Source organism: Gadus morhua, chromosome 23 (assembly GCF_902167405.1).
Source record: "Gadus morhua chromosome 23, gadMor3.0, whole genome shotgun sequence".
Classification (NCBI taxonomy): domain Eukaryota; kingdom Metazoa; phylum Chordata; class Actinopteri; order Gadiformes; family Gadidae; genus Gadus; species Gadus morhua.
Genome location: NC_044070.1, coordinates 7,611,052 through 7,632,584, shown reverse-complemented (window position 1 = coordinate 7,632,584; position 21,533 = coordinate 7,611,052). Strand labels below are relative to the sequence as shown.

The window sequence follows — 21,533 nt, the reverse complement described above, 5'->3', positions numbered from 1 at the left end:
CTTGATTTCACGTATTGATTCTTTCCACTGATCAGTATGGCCCAGGTGGCAGCCATTCCTAAGATGCCCTCAGATAATCAGTTGCTGCTACCCTGGGTGCAGGGCCTAGAGGGCACCTCGAGAGCTATTAAGATAAGGATGCAAAAAATTAGAATATTGAAAAAATAAAAGTAATAAATAAATGACAAATTTGTCTGTCATTTATATGGATACTCCATATAAATAACAGTGAAAATAATTTATTTTGTGATGTGAAATGGACAAAAGTATGCAACCCATAAAAAAAACATTATTCTGGCTGGCCAGAATAATTGCTTTCAAATGTTTGATTCCGATAAAAAAAGATACATTTGAAGAGTTAAACTGTGTGACGTAACCCAGGTGTGTTACATCAGGAGGGGTGGAGTTGAAATATGAGTATAAAAGGGAGGCAAATCTAAAATACCAAGCATGACTTTAGAGGGCTACATCACAAGGTAAGGCCTTCTATCTCATGTTAATATTCTTCATGTGAGTGTACCACTCTAACGTTAACACTACATAGGAAAGATGCCTGAATACAAAGGGGTCTTAACGACTGAAGACCGTCTCTGGGCGGGATCTTTTGATCATATCTCCATTAAAGTAGTGGGGACAGATGGGGAGAGCAAAAGGAAAACCCTCCCGCATTTTCTCTCATACCCTGACTCTGTAAGTTTGTCATTTTAAATACATTTCAGTACAAATATTGTCAACTTGCTTATTTGACTTCATTTAATTAATGTCAAGGTTAATGTTTACAACTTATGAAAAGCTGCTATATCATACTTCTCTCTCGTCCTGTCCACCTGTAGGATTTTGAAATTGAGGTGGACCGCTCCATTGGCAAACTGGTACTGATTGAGCTGCAAAAAAGCTCTGGTATTCTGCTGCCACAAGACTCCTGGTACCCTGCCAAGGTGGAGCTCAAGTCCCCTGAAGGAAAGACCTTCTACTTCCCCATCCATCGCTGGATCACTGACGATGAAGTACATCAGTTCAGAGAGGCCACAGGTACATGGAACTTACCTTATGCTTACCTAACCCCTACCTGAAAAAAGCATGGCTTGATGAATTCACTTTTAAATAAGCATAAATATTTATCTATGCTGCCTACAGCCGTTAAAGTTACACGTTAACTTTTTGTGCATATTGTACCTTGTATGTTTTTTTTTTCTTTTGTTGCAGCTTGTTTAGTGGTTGATGACACCGATCCTCTTGCGATCCATAGCAGAACAGAAGAGTTAAAACTGAGAAAAGAACAGTATTGGTATGTAATATATAGTCATAATGGATTTATAATGGCACAATTCACGTGCTTATTTTCAATATTTATTGCTTCCTTGCGCAATGAAGTTGGATCATTTACCTTGACCTTCATGCAATTTGTTTGTTGCGGAGTCAGTGGGCCTAATGTAGAGATTATATGAGATCCGCTCACAAAGCAGCAAACCAAGATCACAAAACACTTTGGTAGCACAGCAGTAGATCGGAAATGAATTAATATGGACTCAAATGGCCAAATAGGGGTTGTACACATGGTGCCCATGTTAATTGTGACTGTCAGTTATGGGTTTGCAGATAACTTCTATCAAAAGTGTCAATGCTTTTGTAGCAATCAAAAGCCTTGACAGCAATATAAGCCTGCTAATTGTAAAAGAGTGACAGAAGCAGTCATTTTTTACAATCAGATTCTGCATCGGACTAGCTCCAAGCTTTGGACTAGCTTTGGTGTGTGGAGGCCTCACCATACCATAGGTTAACTATTCTATTTGATAGGACTGAATTGTTATTATTGTATTGTTGTACTTGTAGAGTATATCATATGTATAATATAATATTATTTTCTCTAGCTGGAACATTTATTTAGCGGGCCTTCCTCAATGTATGAAGATTGACAATGTTCATACTCTGCCTGACGAGGTCCGCTTCTCCTTCACTAAAGAAGTGGAGTTTGGATTCACCAATTTACAAGGGTATAGTTTTTTTGTTGTCTTTATTATTGTTTATTAATATTATTTTATTATTCTTCTTGTCTTATATTAATTATGTTCATTATTTATTTGAGACAAAGAATTGTCAACGCTTAATCAATAAGTGTGGTACTATGCTTAAGGCTTTTGTATTTTCTCGGTCCAGGCTGATAGAGCTGAAACTCGACGGACTAGCGGATTGTAAAGAACAGTGGACGAGCATTGATGACATTGGCAAAGTCTTCCGCCACAAACAAACTGCACTGTCTGGTATAGAATGCTTCACATTAAGTTGATGGCTCATGTTGATGGCTCATGTATTTTTAATTTAGATATTGAAGGCTCTGTAGGTAGGATGGTAACCGTTTGAGGCCTGTTCGATTGTAATTCTGTAAACATTGAGAAATGGGGACACAATTTTGTAGAATTTATTGGGTGACTTTTAAACGTATGGGTTTAACGTTGGGGTTTAAAAGGTCACTCATTGTTTTTTAAAGAAACGTGGCGGAACAGAAAAGAGCATAATTAATGCAAATTGACTATTGGTAAAAACAGTATAATCTCCTGTGTCTTAAGCTAGCCTGGGCTCAGATTTCATTGACGTTTCTGACTTTAAACAAGAATTACAATACAAATCGATGTATGAGTCAAAGAGATGATACAAGCCCGCCTGTCTCAGTGTGAGACGATTTGGATTTTAGAGCGCTACCAGCTATGCTAACCCCTCTAGCGTATGGAGGTACAGAGCATAGAGGGAAGTAGGGTGGGGTAGATGTTTACAGTCAAGTATTACTAGTTTTGGCGCCCTCTCTCTTTACAACCCTCAAATCGTATCTAGATTGGCTTTATTTAAATAATGTTTTGAATAAGTGTGTTCTAAGCCTCTGTAAATGCATTCACACCATGCCTTCTGTTTGTAGAATACGTTCAGCAGAACTGGATGAAGGATTCTCTATTTGGCTACCAGTTTCTAAACGGTGTCAACCCAATGGTGATCCGTCGTTGTTCGGTGTTGCCGGAAAACTTCCCTGTCACCGATCAAATGGTGTTCCTCGACGGCGGGAAGAGCCTAGCAGAAGAGATGCAGGTGTGTGATTCCCCTGAATGGTGATCTTTGAAGGACTCAACATGCATTGTTGCTTGCACAGCACACGGCCTCAACAAGCTCCAACACGCAACTATGTGGGCATGTTGGGCAACACAAAATGTAATCCGACAGTCGATCTTGGTTTTCGATGCCGTTTGTTGCTCCAACTTTACATTATAGTTTGCTGTTATAGTACCATTATTCCACAAGTAAATACTGTAAATAACCAATGTAACACTATAACCAATAAGGTTGTACATGTACTTAATAAGTTATAAGGTTAAAGTGTAATTCCGGGGAAAATTGAACCCAGGGTCTTTTTCGGCATGAAGACCCATTAATTAAGCCCTCCAGACACTTTTTTTCGTAATCGAGTATAAGGCTTGCCCGGAGGAATGCAACAGCCCAAATGGCTTCTATGTTATTGGATAGGGGCAAAGCGAACGATTCCAAATCAGCATTTTTTTAACCACTAATATTTCTCAAAATAGCATCAAACCTCTTAAGTATTACGACTAGGGTCCCTACACATAAAACTAAGCATCAACAATTTAGTTAGCGTACCGGGAGTTTATTTAAAAAGACTGTTTTCCAAGTCTGTGCCTTACCGGTAGGTCCATGGTTCCAGGAAATCGATTACCGGCTACCGTAAATAATATAATAGAGACACCTACAAATTTAAAACAAGTATCAAGAGGGAAGAATGTTCAGTTAAAATGGTTGGTAGCCGGTAGTCGACTTGTGTGGACTTCTTGGGAACATGGACCTACCGGTAAGGCACAGACTTGGAAAAAAGCCTTTTTCAATAAACTCCTGGTATGCTAACTAAGTTCTTGATGCTTTGTTTTATGTGTAGGGACTAGTCATGCTAGTGCAGAGGTTTGGTGCTATTTTGAGCAATATTAGCGGTTAAAAAATGCTGAACTCGAAGCGTTCGCTGTGCTTAGCCAATAACATGGAAGCCATTTGGGCTGTTATATTGCTGCGGGCAAGCTCTATACTCGATTATCAACGTAAAAAATTGTCTGGAGGGCTTATTTTATGGGTCTTGGTGTTCATTGCCGGAATTACACTTTAAGGGTTAGTGGTAAGGAACGCTTGGAATAGGCAAAAATGTGAAGTGCCTTAATTTATATTAAGTACATACAGTAACCGGTTAATACATCATTTATTACATGTGTAAATTACACTTAATGTTAAGCGTTACCTTTTTGTTTTATTTTATATAATCATACTACTAGCAGACCTGTCGGTCAAGTTGCTCCTCCACACCTGGTCCAGTGCGCATTTGCCAGGCAGCCCGCAGCTCACACACACACCGCACACACACACAGACACCGCATACACACACACATTGCACACAAAAGCAAACGCGCACACACATGTGCGGACGCCGAAGTTGCAAGACAATCAAGATAACGGCCCCACCGTCGACACACTCCAAGCTACGACGTTCTTCATTTAGACTCTAGAAATTGCAATAAAGAAGTGAGGGACAATTTCACAACGCATCGGCTTGTCGTTTATTTCATCATCCAAAAATCTTTAAAACATTGCGCCGACCGGCATATCAACAAACAAGTCGTGCGATCTTAAAAGACAGCGTCCCATAGCACAGAACGAAAACATGTCAATAACACAGTATGGTGAATTATGTCTATAGAGTCCACCACAAGACTAGACTTTGTTGCTACTCTCCGCCTTGAGCTTCCCGCAATGTCTTTACACTTTTTTGCTCAAATTTTATATTACTCTCCTACTTGAGCAGCACGAAATGTCTTGTGATATTGATACCCTTCCCCCCTGCCGACTGTTTTAGTTGTTTTATTTTTATAATGTTTGTGTGTGACTGTAGGCTACTACTGCCTGTCTTGGCCAGGACATTTGAAAATTAGATTTGTAAGCGCAATGACGTATTCTTCTGGTTAAGAATAAAAAAACATCTTAAACACTCACGTCAGGTCGGCCGCAATCTTGCCCTCGCACCCGCCCCTTCTCCCTCTCCCCCTCCCCCACCAAAGTCTGTGCTTTATTTCACTATGGCTGCTTTCACACATACGTGTAAGTCCTGATATTCTCTTGCTATTCTCTTGATGGGCCGTATGTGTGAACAACAAATCCTGACATTTGTACGCTGAAAATGTCCCGAAGAAATACTACCCTTGAGGTAGTAATTTCTCCGTAGGAAATGTAAATCATCTTACATGTGAATGAGGAGTAGAAAGTCGTATTTATCACACCACTTCAGTGGGCGTGTTGATGAAGACTCGGTCTGCATTTGCATGTCATTGACTAGCACCCTAAATGATAGTCAGCCTGTTGCCTTTTTTTCGCTGAATGGTCAAAAAATATTTGAATGTTGTCACTGCTTTTCAGTAGCCTGAACATCCAGACCAACATCTAGAAATATGTGGGGTCTGGCAACGAGTAATGCAAATAGCCCAATTCGAGGGGCGGCCCCAAGCTAAAAAATCTGACCGATAAAATATCGCTGCACGCAATTGGATAACACTACAACCAATCAGAACAATACAAGGGGTGACGTATCCAGAGCCCCATACGCTCAGCTACCAGCGGAGCCAACCGATAGATTAGACTCTTGTCGTATCGGGTCGGTAAAGTAGAAAAACGTCCTTCTTGCAAAGGAAATCTTTGAGCGCCGTCTTCTGTTCCTCTTTTAGAGGAAAAGCCAAGTCTAACTCTTGAATTGTAGTGGCCAAAGTCGTTTCAGATAGATAACTGTTCATCCGTAGACACCTTGCAATATTTACTGATAACGGACTGATTCCGTTGCAGTGCTGTCGTCATCTGTTTAGCTCCATTCTGGCCCCCCTATATCAGATACACCGATGTGATTGGTTAATGTTCGGATCCAGGGGAATCGGGGAATGAGTATATTACTCATGCATGCCTATGCTGCCTTAGCTGTTGTTACACTTAGTTTATTTCCCTAAGGTGCTTCGGTAAATGAACACAATTTTCAGTTTCAGAAGAAGCTGTTGTTACTATTTTCAACCATCCAATAGTAGTTACCATGCTAGAACGCACGCACATCGGAGGCAGAACTATCATAGCAGCCTAGGTTTGCAGGAACACCATTGTTGTAAAATATGTTACAAAAACATCCTACTCATTTAAATCATGTTGTTAACTTATATTCCAACAGAACGGAAACATATTCCTGTGTGACTACAAACTCTTGGATGGATTGAAAGCCAACGAGGTTAATGGCAAGCAGCAGTACCTGATGGCCCCACTTGTCCTGCTCCACAAAACCCCAAAAAAGGATCAGCTGATGCCCATAGCTATCCAGGTAAGGGTTGATATTTACACTTCATTCAATCCCCAAATTATGGCTGATGTATATAACTTCATGAAAACTTTTAGGAACACCCAATATCATCAAAGTGATTCTGATAATTCTGTGAGCTCTGTGCCTTTTCTATAGTTGAAGCAGGAACCATCAAAGGACAACCCCATCTTCTTTCCTACCGACTCAGAGTACGACTGGTTGTTGGCCAAGATGTTTGTCAGAAGTGCAGATTTCCAGGTCCACCAGCTTAACTCCCACCTCCTCCGTACTCATCTTCTGGCAGAAGTCTTTTCTGTCTCAATCCTGCGTAACCTGCCCATGGTGCATCCGCTGTACAAGGTGACCATCGTTTTGTATAATCTCATAAACTCTCCATCTAAAATGTTAATTAAATGAGCATTATAGAAAACCTTTCAATATGATGCATCTGAAAAAACATATTTTGTTTCCCTGTTTTCGGCTAGCTCCTGGTTCCAAACACTCGCTACACCCTCCAGATTAACTTCCTAGCTCGGGAGCTACTCATATCTGACGGTGGATTTTTCAATAAGGTAGGGAGCCGACCGTGTGTATACATGTTGTTGCCTTAAAGAGGAACCGTCGCGTTCAGCTATTTACTTGTATAAGAGAGAACCACTTCATATTAGTGATGGGTCGTTTGTGAACGAATCAGTTTGAAGGAACGACTCTTTAACAAGAACAAACTGACCTTATTCAACCTTTCAGTTCTCTCTTGTTAGTCTCTATCGTTCATTCTCCTAGACTCGACTCCCACTCGCGGTTCACTGTGTTAAGTTAGCAGAGTGGTGAAGAGGGACTGGCCTGGGCAACAACATCTCGATTCCGAACATGAAGCACTCCTCAGCTGAGAGGAACTTGGTTGTAATGTTGCGTGTTAATTGATGACCGTTTGCACGATCGTACGAGAATGAGGGAGGAGCTGAGTCTGACTGACTGAGCTGAGAACCGTGCATTCCATGATACACCGCGACCGGAAACGCGACTGAGTGATGCTGACCGATTCCTCTAGGTGAACTGACCGACACGAACTGAATCAAGGAAAAGATCATCACTACCTCATATGCCTTCTGAGACAAAGATTGGGGTCTGCAGTAACTCTGCTAAATAGTTGGACCACAGGGTAGGAAGCCGTAGAAGGCCTACTCTCTTATGTTAGGAACTAGCCAGGCATGGCAGAACCCCTTTAATGAAGAGATAGCATATGCCTTATTTCATATACATTTATGAAAAATGTTCATGTCTTTGTGATATTGTACCAGACCTTTTGGATTTATTTGTCATCCTTTCCACCCTGATGGTTAGTGTCACAATGTAATTGCTTCCCAAGTTCACCGCTTCTGGTGGAGAGCCTATGCAAAAGATTCTGCAAAAAGCCAATTCATCTATAACCTACACCTCGCTCTGCGTTCGGGATGACATCAAGGAGAGAGGGCTGGAGTCTGTGCCCCACTACTACTACAGAGACGATGCTTTCCAGATTTGGGACATCATCAACAGGTAATAGAAACACTTGTAGAACATTAAAACGGTCAAACTATAGACATAAACCAGTGTACTACGTTTACTGTACAATAATAGCCTAATAATGAATTGTTAGCGCTGAACATCGAACCGGCTCTTGAAAAGCTAAACATATGCCAGCCTAACCGTACGTCCACACCAGGAGCGACCAAAGCGTCAAAGACGCTCACAAAGTTTCGCTGCGAATATTTCTGTTCACAAAAGATATATCCCTTGTCATTTATCCCTCGTCTTGTCGATTAGTTGGTTTATGTGACGATTTCAAAAACTGCAGTAATTTAATGTCATTAAACTGCAGTAATTTAATGTCCTCAAAGCATAGGCCTATATTTTACAATAACATTGTCGATTTTAAAATAATAAACACAACAGCTTGTTTTTGGAAATATTTATTCAATTTAACAAATCAGCAAATGCTGATAAAAGTGCACAGGTGGGAACTTAACAAACAAAGAAACAAACTTGTGTACATGTGAAAGAGAACATCAAAAGAAAGTTGTAAAATTGGTGTGTGTGTGTGTGTGTGTGTGTGTGTGTGTGTGTGTGTGTGTGTGTGTGTGTGTGTGTGTGTGTGTGTGTGTGTGTGTGTGTGTGAATGGCATGTGAGGGAGAAGAACAAGGTGCAGCTGACAGCACTGCGAGGGTAATAAGCTTACTATTACACCCCTCACAATGTTGTCAGCTGCACCCCGTTCCCCTCATCCCACATGTCAACCTCACGACAATTGGTCTCGTACACCATCCTGTACATTTCGAACTTTAGACCCTCTCTAGTCTTAAGAGACAGCTTTTTTAAATCCTCTTGGAGGCTTCGAAAGAATAGTGAGTCAGAGTCCTCTGGAGGACTCTGACTCACTACTCGATTGCTAACAGCCTCTGTAGCTGTGATGAGCCTCTCCGCATCAAGAGCATCACGAGTCTGGTCTCTGCCTCGTCCTGTCTTTCTCCTGCTCTTTTCTGCTGCCTGCTCCTCGGCCTGTGGTGCTAGCTGGTCAGCGGCCTGTGCTCCTCCTGGTCCTCGACCGGTGCTCACCCTGGTGCTGCCTGATTATCTACCGGTGCCTCCTGGTCCTCGACCGTTGCTCTACCTGGTGCTGCCTGGTCTGTGTCCTCCTCACTCTCACTCACTGGCCCTGCCATGTTGGTCTGGCTATGGCGGTCTTCCATGAATGGATCTATGAAGGCCATTATGCGGGCATACTTCCATGGCTTCCCTCCACCTGCCCCTGCACCACTCCTCCTCCTTTCCTTTTTCCTATTCTTCCTGTCAGGTGTCAGGTGTCCCTGAGACCCTTCCATTTCTTGATGCACTCATTAACTATTGAACACAAAACAGAAAACACAGCTGTCATTATCATTGTATATGTCACTTACAGCAATATATTGTTTCACTTCTTATGTCAAATGACTTATTGTAAGTTGCTTTGGATAAAAGCTAAATGGTCATTTGTCAGCTGTCTATCCTCAATTAAACCGCATTGTAAGTGACACGTTTGTTCCGTGCATTATTAATTTGCATTATTATGCGTGCATTATTCCTTTGCACTGCGTATTATTCCTTTGCACAACGTATGTATTTTCGATATTTGAAAACGATATCGTCCCTTTCAGAGCAAGGAAGATTAGTATGCTAGGATCTCGGTTAGCAGGCATGTATGGCGCCTATTTTACAATAATCTCAAACGTTTCATTAACTCACTCACCAGACCAACCAACCACGCGTGACACCTCCGCCCAGGCCAGAGCCTTGGCATTTCGATCTCTGAACTGAAAAAGGGTTGGGTCGTACAACACCGGGTGCCCAGTTACAGCCGCGATTAATACTTCAGCCGACATTTTGTTCAGTGAGTGAATAAAGGTACGTAGGAAGGAACCAAAGTGCCTGCCGGTGTTCCCTGGGATCCACGCAAGCGAAGAGCGTCTACATTCCGATTGGCTGTCAGTGTTTGGCCGCTGAAGCGCGTCATAGTAATTTGCATAAAGTTAAAAGTTGTCAACTTCTTTTTGACGCTCTGGTCGCTCAACTTTGGCCGCTGGTCGCTTTGGTCGCTTTGGTCGCTCTTGCCCATAGAAAGTGAATGACTTCCGGCAATTTGGTCGCTCAATTCGCTTCTGGTTATTGGTTTAAACGGTAGCCTATAAATGTTAAAGCTATTGTAGGTATGATTTGGGGGAATATTTCTCACACGGTCTACTGTGAGTGAGTTTCATTGGCCAATTAGCAGTAGTGCAGAGATATTCCATTTGCAAGTTTCACAATGAGGCCCACTCCTTCCGACCAATCAGAGAGCCTTAAGGAGAAAGAGCGTAACCCCTGGCTCTCAATCAACTATGTGCATGCGGTTCCATGTTCTGTATCATAAACCTGGTTGAGGGGAAAGATGTCGGAGTCTCGTTGTTAAATGTGAAAATATATGCACTGCTGCTACACTGGTCCATAAAAATCACCAGGGTGGACTGTGGTTCAGTCTGTTGAAAAGGGGGCCTGAGAGGTGTTGAAAGAACTGAATATCCAAAACACTTTGCAAATTTAAAAAATCAAGGGGGGGGGGGGGGTGGTGCTAGTGGGGGCTAAAGCTCTTCAGCCCAGGTTATAGGAGTTTGCAACCCTCGTTCCCCATAATAAGCACGACTCTGATAGTTGCCTTTATTAACACACACACACACACACACACACACACACACACACACACACACACACACACACACACACAATAATATATGAAGACATCAGAATGACTTATAACAAAACTATGAAATCATATTCTACATTTGCGTAAGTGATGATGACCGTTGCTGCTTGTTGTGTGATTTGATTGGTTTATTCGTATCATATTGTAGTGTGTAGTATTATCTTTTATTGTTTGTTGCATCAAAATGTATTAGCACCTGCTATAAACAATCTAGTCCCCCGTAGCTCCCGCCATCTAATTCTTCGGCACTGCTACTCTATGTGTATGATACAGGTTTGTTCAGGGAGTGCTTGGCTACTACTACAAAGATGACTCTGATGTCCAGCGAGACACAGAGCTACAGACCTGGGTTCTGGAGATCTTTGAACATGGATTCCTTTCACGGCCAGAATCTGGTGAGCTTCAATCCAAATACATTAATTCATTGTTAGGTGGTCGAAAGAAATACATAATTATATTGGGAAAAAGCATACTGCAGAACTAATTTTCACTAATCAAAGTAACATTTTCTTTAATATAAAAATGTATAATTCTCAGGAATGCCTCAAAGATTGAACACTGTAGCTGAGCTGGTGAAATTCATCACCATGGTGATCTTCACCTGTTCTGCCCAGCACGGTGCAGTCAACAACGGCCAGGTCAGATTTTTTCACTAAGCTGAATCATTATTTTGGTCCCTTCTTGGCAATTAACGTTTTTTTCAGATCCACTTCTTTTGAGCATTTGTCCAAAATTTGACAAAAATGTGAACTGATGACGATTTATTTTTAGTTTGACTACGGATCATGGATGCCCAACACTCCAGCGACCCTACAGCGCCCCCCGCCGACCACCAAGGGAACTTCAGATTTAAGCTCCCTCCTGGAAACTCTCCCTGATGTCAACGCCACCGTTCATGGCATGGCTATCATGTATCTGCTCAGCAAGCCGTCCAGTGATTTTGTAAGTTGTCATGTATGCAGAATATATACCGTACATCCTGCAGTATTCAGTAGACCTACTTCCTTGAGTCTGTCCCCTGGAGTATTTTCAGTTTAGTTCCTCCAGGATTTCGCGGGCCTTTTTTGAGATTGTTGAGGCCTAAAATCCCTAATGTTGCGTGAGCTTTTCCAAAAAGTTGCGATGAAAGTTGCAGTGTTTTAAATGTTTTTGTTGCGATTACAGTGCGAGAGGAAGTGAAAGTTGCGATTTTGCTGATGTTAAATATTAAGTTATTACTGCAATTTTCCCAGAGTAATTTGTTAAATATTAAGTTATTACTGAAAAAAAAAAACATTAATTAAAAGATAAAAAACACTGAGAAATGGTCCTATGAATAATATAGATTCTTGATTCTTTCCGCGCTGGCAATTGACTTGGATGCAACAGCCTCATAGTGAGCTGCCTCGTCGTCTGATGTCCTGCCTGCAGTTCTGTAGTTCTGTTTCACGGTGGCAAAATGCTTATCAATGGAAGATTTCCCCTTATGTTCCACCACAACATTAGCCTGGCTCCGCCCGCCTAAGTACTTCCGCTCAATTTGAATTTCCCTTCAGTACTAGGTCTGGACCTGCTGGATGTAATTTGGTTTTCTGGGGCCGCTGTCACGTTAAAATTGTACCGGGGGCGAAAATTGTACCGGCCTACGTCATCTGTATTGTATTTAATTGTTTAATCGAATAGCAACAGACGACGCGATCGTCTGTTGCCGGGAAACGGGCGATCGCGTCAAATGACGTAGGAAGGTTCTTGAACATTCGCGAACTTTCATGCTCGTTCATTGCACTCCTTCATTGAGCGTGACAAGACAGAACACTTATTTTACCATTAACATTTATTGGCGTTGCTAACTTTATATTTGTATTGTATTTAATTGTTTAATCGCATTTATGAATGTTCAAGAACCTTCCTACGTCATTTGACGCGATCTCCCGTTTCCCGGCAACAGACGATCGCGTCGTCTTTTGCTATTCGATTAAACAATTAAATACAATACAAATATAAAGTAAAAACAAGTGTTATCTAGCGATCCGTTATCTGTATTATGTTATTTCGTCTTTTGGAAACATGAGCCGAATGTTTTTTGCAACCTGCCCGGCAACAGACGATCGCGTCGTCTGTTACCAGGCAGGTTGTCAAGATGTAAACAACAGATGACGTAGGCCGGTACAATTTTCGCCCCCGGTACAATTTTAACGTGACACCGCCACAGCAGCGCCCAATCAGCGAACAATGACGATGGCGATGGCGTGTTGTCAACGATTAGACCCAGCTTTGAAAGTTGACTGCATACATCATCTCTGGCCTTACTATAAAATATTGATTTACAATGTGCAATTTTTCCCTGATAAATTAAATTAGACGAACAAAACCTGCAGCTGTCGTTGACAGACATTTTCGTGCAGACGCGCAAGGTGTTTGGTTTGTGTACAACCTGCGCGTGATTCCCGGCGCATGACATACGTCACAACCAAACGTTTGCGATTGGTTATGGCAGATCCAGAGTGGCACTGGGCAGATCCAATCATTTTAAACTTCAACAGACACCCACCTTCAAGTGAGTTAACGTTTGTCAATTGATTAGGTCCAGACTCTCTATACAAATGAAATGAAATGAAGTACGAGAGTCTGGTAGAACCAGGCTACCACAACATTGCATGCAGTGCAAAATATTTTTCCCCCGCTGTCATGTAGAATACTGCTTTTACAATTTACATTTAGGGCATTTAGCAGACGCTTTTATCCAAAGCTACTTACATCGTTTAATACACACATTGACACACCGACGGCAGAGTCAATCATGCAAGGCGACAGCCAGATCGTCAGGAGCAGTTAAGGCCCATTCACACCCTACGGTAAATACGGATACGGACAGTTTCGTCCGGTCCCGGAGGGTCCGTCGCCTCTGAGCTTACGAATCCGGAGTGCTCCGGGTGAACCGGAGCTATGCCACCGGAAATCAAGGCGGCAGTATAGAGTCAAAAGTCAGACCATTCGCGAAAATAGATAGAGTAGTATATATATATATATATATATATATATAGGGCTGTAACGATACGGTATCAAACCGAAAATCGCGATACTCAAAGCCACGATCCTGTCTCGCGGTGTGAGAAGGCAGAAGCGCGATACGCCCTTTCTAACTCTGCGGTCAAATTGTCCGATTGAAATTTGCTAATAATTTGTCTAGATAATAGTCTGCTGACAGCGCCCCCTCCTATCGATGCCGTAAGTATGCGACTGCAATCCTCCGTGGCTACGGAGGATCGCATTTCTCCACAGCCGTCGAAGTGCTCATATGCGATATGAACGACATTTATCCAGAGGGGGCCTGTGTGATCCTGTCTCTAGTGTTTTGTGTGATTTTACTGGCAGTTTGTCTGCTTATAGGTCGGAATGAAGCGGCCACCGATTATTGACAGGATGGGTACTTTATTCTACCGGACTCGTTCGCTTCTTCACTAGACACACGCGCTACCGCTCGCTCTCCTCGCTCGTCCACTCACTCGCTGACGTCACTCACACACGCATACGCACATTGCCATTCTGGCGCACACTCGTAACGCCTCGTTATTGCGACGTTCATGACCTTCAGGTTTTTCTCCATCTATTGAAAGTTAGGCTATTAAACATGTTGCATTCTATACGGCCTGATTATGTCATTATTTAATAATAATAATAATACATTTAATTTAGAGGCGCCTTTCAAGACACCCAAGGTCACCTTACAGAGCATATAGTCATCATACATTTTTTAATAAACAAGACATTGTGTAAAAATAAATAAACATAAGCAATAATAAATAAATAAAACAAAAACAAGACAAAACAAAACAAAACAAAAAAAAACAATCAAAACAGTGATCAGTTAGACGTTGTGTGCGAGTTTGAACAGGTGAGTTTTGAGTTGTGACTTGAAGGTTGTAATGGTGTCTGATTGTTTTATGTGTGGGGGGAGGGAGTTCCAGAGCCTGGGTGCTGAACAGCTGAATGACCGGGCACCCATTGTAGTGAGTCGTGATGTGGGGATACATAGTAGTCCAGCAGAGGTTGAGCGGAGGGAGCGGGAGGGAGTGTATTCTTGGAGGAGGTCGCAGAGATAACTGGGGGCTAGGTTGTGGAGAGCTTTGTAGGTGAGGAGTAGGGTTTTGTATTGGATTCGGTAGTGTACTGGGAGCCAGTGAAGTTGAATGAGGACAGGGGTGATGTGGTCAGATGATTTGGTGCGGGTGATGATCCGGGCGGCTGAGTTCTGAATGATCTGCAGTCTGTTGATGAGTTTGGTGGGGAGTCCGGTGAGGAGGGCGTTGCAGTAGTCTATGCGTGATGTGACAAATGAGTGAACTAGGATTTCAGTGCTGGATTGGGTCAGTGATGGGCGGAGTCTGGCGATGTTGCGGAGGTGGAAGAATGCAGTCCGGGTGATGTTGTGAATATGGGGTGCGAATGAGAGGGTGTTGTCCAGGATGACGCCGAGGCTCTTGACTTTGGTTTATTTAAGCTACATAGCCTAATAAGTAGTGCTAATAAGGATATTTGACTAAACCAACCAAACAGTTGAAAAAAGCATCCTCCCACACGTTATTTCTTTATTCATTTAGCTATACTTTAATAGTATTCTTTCTGTTCAAATCTGTTCAGTGTTCCAAATTATTTGTTATTAAATGTTACATTAAGTTAATTGGTATATAAGTGTTGTTTAAATAAAATGCTTTTTAAATTTCAAAAAATTGTGGGATGTATCGAACCGTGGGTCAAAAATCGTGATACAAACCGAATCGTGAGTTTGTGCATCGTTACAGCCCTAATATATATATATATAGTATTTGACGTTTTGTACTTATATTATACTATATACCTGACATTTTTATTTTATTGTTATTGTTCCCCTGCTTTGGCAATGAGTTGTAACTGGTCATTTAACAACATTTTGAGGAGATAATCCGCGGGTTGGTGAGGGGTGTCACATGCCACGCACACTTTTTGCACTTTTTTTTGCCCGTTTCGGATGACGCAAAGCAAAATCCTCTCTACAGATGTCATGTTTGCGATTGTCGATGCCATTAATTTTTGAAACGACAGTCACTGACCTCTAGAGGATTTATTGCGTAACATCCATAACAACGCTGAAACCAGACGGAGGTATGAAGGGTAGTTCCGGGGGCAACGTTTGGGGCGACGGACGAATTTCGTCCGGATCCGAAGGTATGGATCGGCCTTTAGGGTTTAGTGTCTTGCTCAGGGAGGGACCTATCAACGCTTAGCTAGGAGGAGCTGGTGATTGAACTAGCAACCTTTCGGTTACAAGACAACTGCTCTACCTCCTGAGCTAAGCTGACCCCTTTTCGCGATTTTTCGCAGTTAATTTTGTTGGCTATGGAGGTAGATTGGTGTCTTTATTATGCAATCAAACAAAATAGGGTTGAGAGCAAAACTTTCCACACTGCAATCAAAAAATATATTTGAGAGCAAAACTATGGACACTGCAATCAAAAAAAAAATATTGCAAGTAAAATAAATGTGATAAAAAAAGTATTAATGGGAATCCAAAGTTTGTTTGCAAATCCAAAAGTTTTGTTTGCGAATCCAAAAGTTTTGCTTGCAAATCCAAAAGTTTTGCTGGCGAATCCAAAAGCTTTGCTTGCTGTTGAGCTGAATCTCTTGGGCGGGACCTTCGCCGAAAGATGTAAGACACGTCTCTATTGGCCAGTCTCGATCGGAGTGACAGCTTGGCAACATCCACAGTTAGTAACGAGAGAGGGAGTTTTGAAGGAATTTTGAGGACAGAAAATCAATGCGTAGGTATTAGAGCTGTCAAGCGATTAAAATATTTAATCGTGATTAATCGCATTAATGTCATAGCTAACTCTAATTAATCGCGATTAATCGCAAATTCTTTTTCTATGCTAAATATCCCTTGATTTTTTTGTCCCATAATTCTTCTCATTTTAATTCTCTTATCAACATGGTGAAGTGCATCGGCTTGCCTTGTGCAAATGATTTTTTATTGATAACAACATTGGCATATACACTGATCAAAACAGGACGATACAAAAAAAGAGCCTATAGTGCAATTAAACGACTGCTTTGAACAAATGTCATTTGAACATAGCAGTCAGGCTACTGCTTCTTTGTTTTGAGCCAAAGAAAAAAAAAGAAAAAAAGTTTTTTTTTTTTTTTTTTTAAAGTAATTGCGTTAATCGCGCGATAAAAAATGTAGCGCCGTTAAATTTGGTTTGCGTTAACGCCGTTAATAACGCGTTTAACTGACAGCTCTAGTAGGTATGTCTTCAGTCATAGTAATAGCAAGAATGTTATGTTTGAACTGGTGCCTGTAGATTGCTTTTGTTTAACAATCTGTGGATGTTGTAATGGGTTAAAAAGTACACATCATTTTGTCAGCATGTAGCTGCTAGCTTAGCTCAATTACCTAGTCATAGGTACGTTACGTGCCCAGGCTGCCTATTAGCCTGCATGACGTTGTGCATAGTCCTGTTAACTAGTAGCTACTAGTTAACAGGACTATTTGTGTTCATCGATCTCTCGTTACTAACTGTGGATGTTGCCAAGCTGGCACTCCGATCGAGACTGGCCAATAGAGACGTGTCTTACATCTTTCGGCGTAGGTCCCGCCCACGGGATTCAGCTCAACAGCAAGCAAAGCTTTTGGATTCGCAAGCAAAACTTTTGGATTCCGAAGCAAAACTTTTGGATTTGCAAGCAAAACTTTTGGATTCGCAAACAAAACTTTTGGATTCGCAAACAAAACTTTTGGATTTCCATTAATATATATTTTTTTGCTCTCAAACCTATTCTGTTTGATTGCATCATAAAGACAGAAATCTACCTCCATAGTTGGCAAGTGTGAAACGGTGGACGCGCACATCCTGCAGGAATGCCTGAATCGCTTGTAGTAGTAAACACGCAAGTGAGGCGGAAGGTTGTTTGTTGACGTCAGTTCAAGACGACGCCACTGATTGGTCAAATTTGCGGGAAAGCTGCGGTGGTTGGTTAAAATTACAACAGCGCACTCAATTTGCGGTGATTGGTTGATGTTGCGTTAAAGTTGCAAATCGCAACATAGCGAAATCCTGGAGGGTCTGACTATACTATGGTAGTTTGGCTATTGCCTGACCAAGCTCAATCGTAGATTGCACGTTGGTCTGGGGAAGCTGCTGTCATTTTCTTCAGCACAAGAGGCGTGATCAACGGGCCTAGTTCAACTGACTCTGTACGCGATTGGCTCTTGCCGTCGCTTCGCTGTCGTATCGTCATTGTGTTGAACCAGCCAATAGTATGCAAAGTGGAAAACGAGCTTGGTGATTGGCTCCCGCAAAAAGGTATCAGAAAGAAATATATTCCTCGTCTCCAGACCCTTGTGCTGGGCGAACTCAAATTGCTGGCAGAATGGGCGGGGCTACCCAGTCTAATTATATGGTATTGCCCCGAGTATCTTATTCAAGTATTTAATGTATACTTAGTAGGGATGGGCACGAGTAGTAAATTCCAAACTCGAGTGATCGAAGGAATTCCTCGAGGATCAATCGAGTACTCGTTTAATCAAATCTATTTTTAGAATGCAACGCATCTGCAGCAGGAATAGGCCTGATGATGAACGGTAATATTACCAACCAAACATGTAATCATTATTTGTTTTTGCAAACGTTCAAAACACATTTTCCTTACAAAAATAAATATGCGTCTCACAATTTAAATCACGGTTTAAAATCACAGTTAAAAAAAACAAAACGAAATATGTAGCCTAACCATTGCAAATAATTTAAAGCTGCAAATAAAACGGCAGCAAATGGACTATGGAAATACTCAGCGTTGTGATCTTCTCTACACGGCCGGGATTAAAGCTGCGTCTTGCGGCGGTGAAAATAGCCGACACACTTGTTGGCTGTGGGTCTGCTTTCCCGAATTCACCGTTGTGTTTCAGGAGCATATGTTGCCGCATAGTACTTTCTGGTAGCTCGATTTCCTTTGGCATATTTTACATTTCACCTTATGATCTCCTATTTCTTTAAAGTATTTCAATTCTTCGCTGCGCTTTGCTTTAACCGCCATCTCTTAACTTTTTTAATTCTGGCGTGCCTGCACACGGCACGGAACGCGCCAGTGGGCGCCACACAGTAATGGATACATTTTTGCTTCAGAAAACTTTGTTTGTGTGTGTATATGCAAACTCGAGTTTGCCTGTCCACCAACCGAGTTCATTTTTAACGAGGAGTACTCGAGTAATCGATTCCTCACGCCCATCCCTAATACTTAGGCTTACTCCCTGTCATATTTATAGTGTGGTGAGTAAAAATTATTTTCTGTATGTGTTGTATTCAATGTCTTATTAATTAATGTGCTCTGTTGGTCTATGCGTTTGTGTGTGTGTGTGTGTGTGTGTGTGTGTGTGTGTGTGTGTGTGTGTTATTATGTGTATTTAACATGTGTTCATCCCAACAGGTGCCCTTTGGCCACTACCCTGAAGAGTATTTCTCTGAAATAGTCCCACGCCAGCAGATGCACCTCTTCAAAGGGGAGCTTGGACTTTTAAATTCAAAGATTGAAGCCAGAAACTTGGGTCTGAAGATCCCGTACACGTTTCTGGACCCAGCGTTAATGGAGAATAGCGTAGCCATCTGATAGCATGAGCTATGGGGGGCAGGAGGGTATTCCTGCTCTTTCCTACTATGCAATATGAATAATTATTAAGTATTTTCAAGAATCATTTAATTCTTAATTTTTTAGAACTGTGAGGAACATATCTGATAATGTGTGCAAAATGTTTGTTCCTCTGAAATTGTTGGTTCCTGCAAAAATGTAACATTAGGCATGTGTAGTACATTTGAAACACTCAATTGTGAACGCTTCTTTACTTCTGCTTATGTATCTCCTGCACCTTTTTCAATTTCACTATGATGCATCCCTTTTACATACAAAACACAAACACATTCAACATTTCTTCAGTGGTTCGTTTTAATTCATTGATTCATTGTTCTCATGCTCTTCATACATGTCAAGACCATCCACAGGTGTCATGCCCAGTAAGTACCCTGATATAAAGCGTGTCCCAGTTTGCGGGAGTGCGCATGCATTCAAGGGGGAGCTATCATTACTATGCTACGATTTAACTTAACAAAATTATAAGACACATTTGGATTGTTTGATTTATCTTTTTAGTTTTGTACTTTCATCAACAAGGCAGCGAGGTAACACTTTGCTTATTGCTCAGAATCAATGCTTCTTCTCTAACCTTTGTATTATTAATTGCAATGAATTGAGAATGTTTACTGGAAGGCAATGATGTTTTTCTTTCTATCATTTGACAATGCTGATATATTTCTTAGTCATCCTTTGTCAGGTAAGGATTTTGTCAATTTATATTCCAGTTCGATACTGTAAAATCAAGATGCTATTACTCTCCTCACTTATATTTACTTGACTCAAGTTTTACATTTAACTGAAGGAGGCATTGTAAACCACATTTGTTTTTTTTAATCTACTACAAATTTAAGCCTACCTTATGATATTGTTGTAAAGGATATTCAACCTTCTTGAAGGGTAAATAATAAAAAACGATCATGATTACAATGTATTGCATTTATATATCCCTTTTCCTTAAGCGAAGGCCACACTGCATGCGTTATTCAGGTTAAAAACGTGCATAACGCGCCTAACTTGACGCTTGATCATTGTGTGTCACAAAAATGGTTCAACGCGCCTGTGGCTGCGCTGGATTTAGGAGTCCGAGGTAGGAAACCCAAACGCCGCCGTGTTTGGGTGCATGATAGAGTTTAGATCGGGTTAGATTAAATAATCTCGGATATAAAAAACAATAATCGGGTTAAATAACTTCACATGGGGTGTCAGCAGTCGGTTGCACCAGCAGAACGTAAGGCCGATCATAAGTTTGGGTGTAAAGTCCGCCTTAACCCTACACTCGACGTAGCTAGTGTCACACTAAAGGTGTTCTAAATTTTGGTTGCACCACCATAACTTAAGTTGTAACGTTACAAGTAGTGCATCAATTGTACCAGTGTCGCTTTTAATGACGTTTAGATAATTTCAAGCCAAACATTGACAGCTAACAATGTAAACAGGAAGTTTCCACCTTACCCGAGTGAAGACGCGTTAGCACCCAAATGAGAGGGCAAACAAAACAGTTTCAGTCATTTGTTCACTAAAATTTGCTTGGACGGTATAGGCGTGAGGTTAAGCTATTTGATGGCGGATTTTATAATAAATAAATAAATATAATATTCCGCCCGGCAAAACCGAAATCGCGCATATAATTCAACATCATCATAATAAAGAAATGGATCGATACGGTCACGGACAATCCGTTCCCGGCGCAAATCGCATTGAAACTCCTCTTCCCATTGCTCAAAACGAATAGCCATCTTTACCCTGCGTTAGTGTTGAAATCTTTTTACGTTTTTTTCTTTTAACGGTTCTTTATCGTTAGTATGGAACTTACACCAGCTAGAGGGGAGGTGTAAAAGATAACGCCCCGTGCCCACTACCTCCGTCAGTTGACCGTTGCCCATTGACTTTGAATGGGGACGGACGCGCAATGCATTGTGGATCCGTCCGTTCAGTTGGAGCGTTCGCCACCGTCAGAAAGTTGAAAAATGTTCAACTTTTTCGGCAGCGACGGTTCCGTCATCCAATCAGATCGCGTATGCAAATGTAGGCACTGTGACGCGACTCGGGCTCTGACGATACTGGAAAGCGGGAAAGCGGGTCATCTTGCCTCGCAACAAGCAGGAAGAAGCGGTAAGAACCCGGCGAAGCGATTTGATGGCTGACGGATGCCTCTGCAAAGACTACTCCCCCATCCGTCAGCCACGCCTTCCCACGTCCGTTGACTGACGGTGCAGTGGGCACGAGGCGTAAGTTATAACTTAGTGTTACGTTGAAACTATCTGCTT

General features: G+C 41.8%; 1 protein-coding gene across 1 annotated transcript; it reads left to right on the top strand.

The window, feature by feature from the left end:
- Positions 1-460: 460 nt before the first annotated feature.
- LOC115537321 (arachidonate 15-lipoxygenase B) lies at positions 461-19,898 on the top strand. Its single transcript, XM_030349153.1, has 14 exons — positions 461-690; positions 834-1,032; positions 1,207-1,288; positions 1,872-1,994; positions 2,158-2,261; positions 2,912-3,078; positions 6,245-6,391; positions 6,527-6,730; positions 6,856-6,942; positions 7,740-7,909; positions 10,900-11,021; positions 11,164-11,264; positions 11,398-11,568; positions 19,066-19,898. Exons 1-14 carry the CDS (start codon positions 550-552, stop codon positions 19,243-19,245), a joined length of 1,998 nt encoding a protein of 665 aa, XP_030205013.1. The 5' UTR covers positions 461-549; the 3' UTR covers positions 19,246-19,898.
- Positions 19,899-21,533: the final 1,635 nt, after the last annotated feature.

Bases quoted from the DNA above. Each gene is read 5' to 3' on its own strand.
- LOC115537321 (XM_030349153.1), top strand. From the start codon at position 550: ATGCCTGAATACAAAGGGGTCTTAACGACTGAAGACCGTCTCTGGGCG. The intron at 1,289-1,871 runs GTATGTAATATA...TATTTTCTCTAG, and splicing joins CTGAGAAAAGAACAGTATTG to CTGGAACATTTATTTAGCGG. The intron at 6,392-6,526 runs GTAAGGGTTGAT...CCTTTTCTATAG, and splicing joins TGATGCCCATAGCTATCCAG to TTGAAGCAGGAACCATCAAA.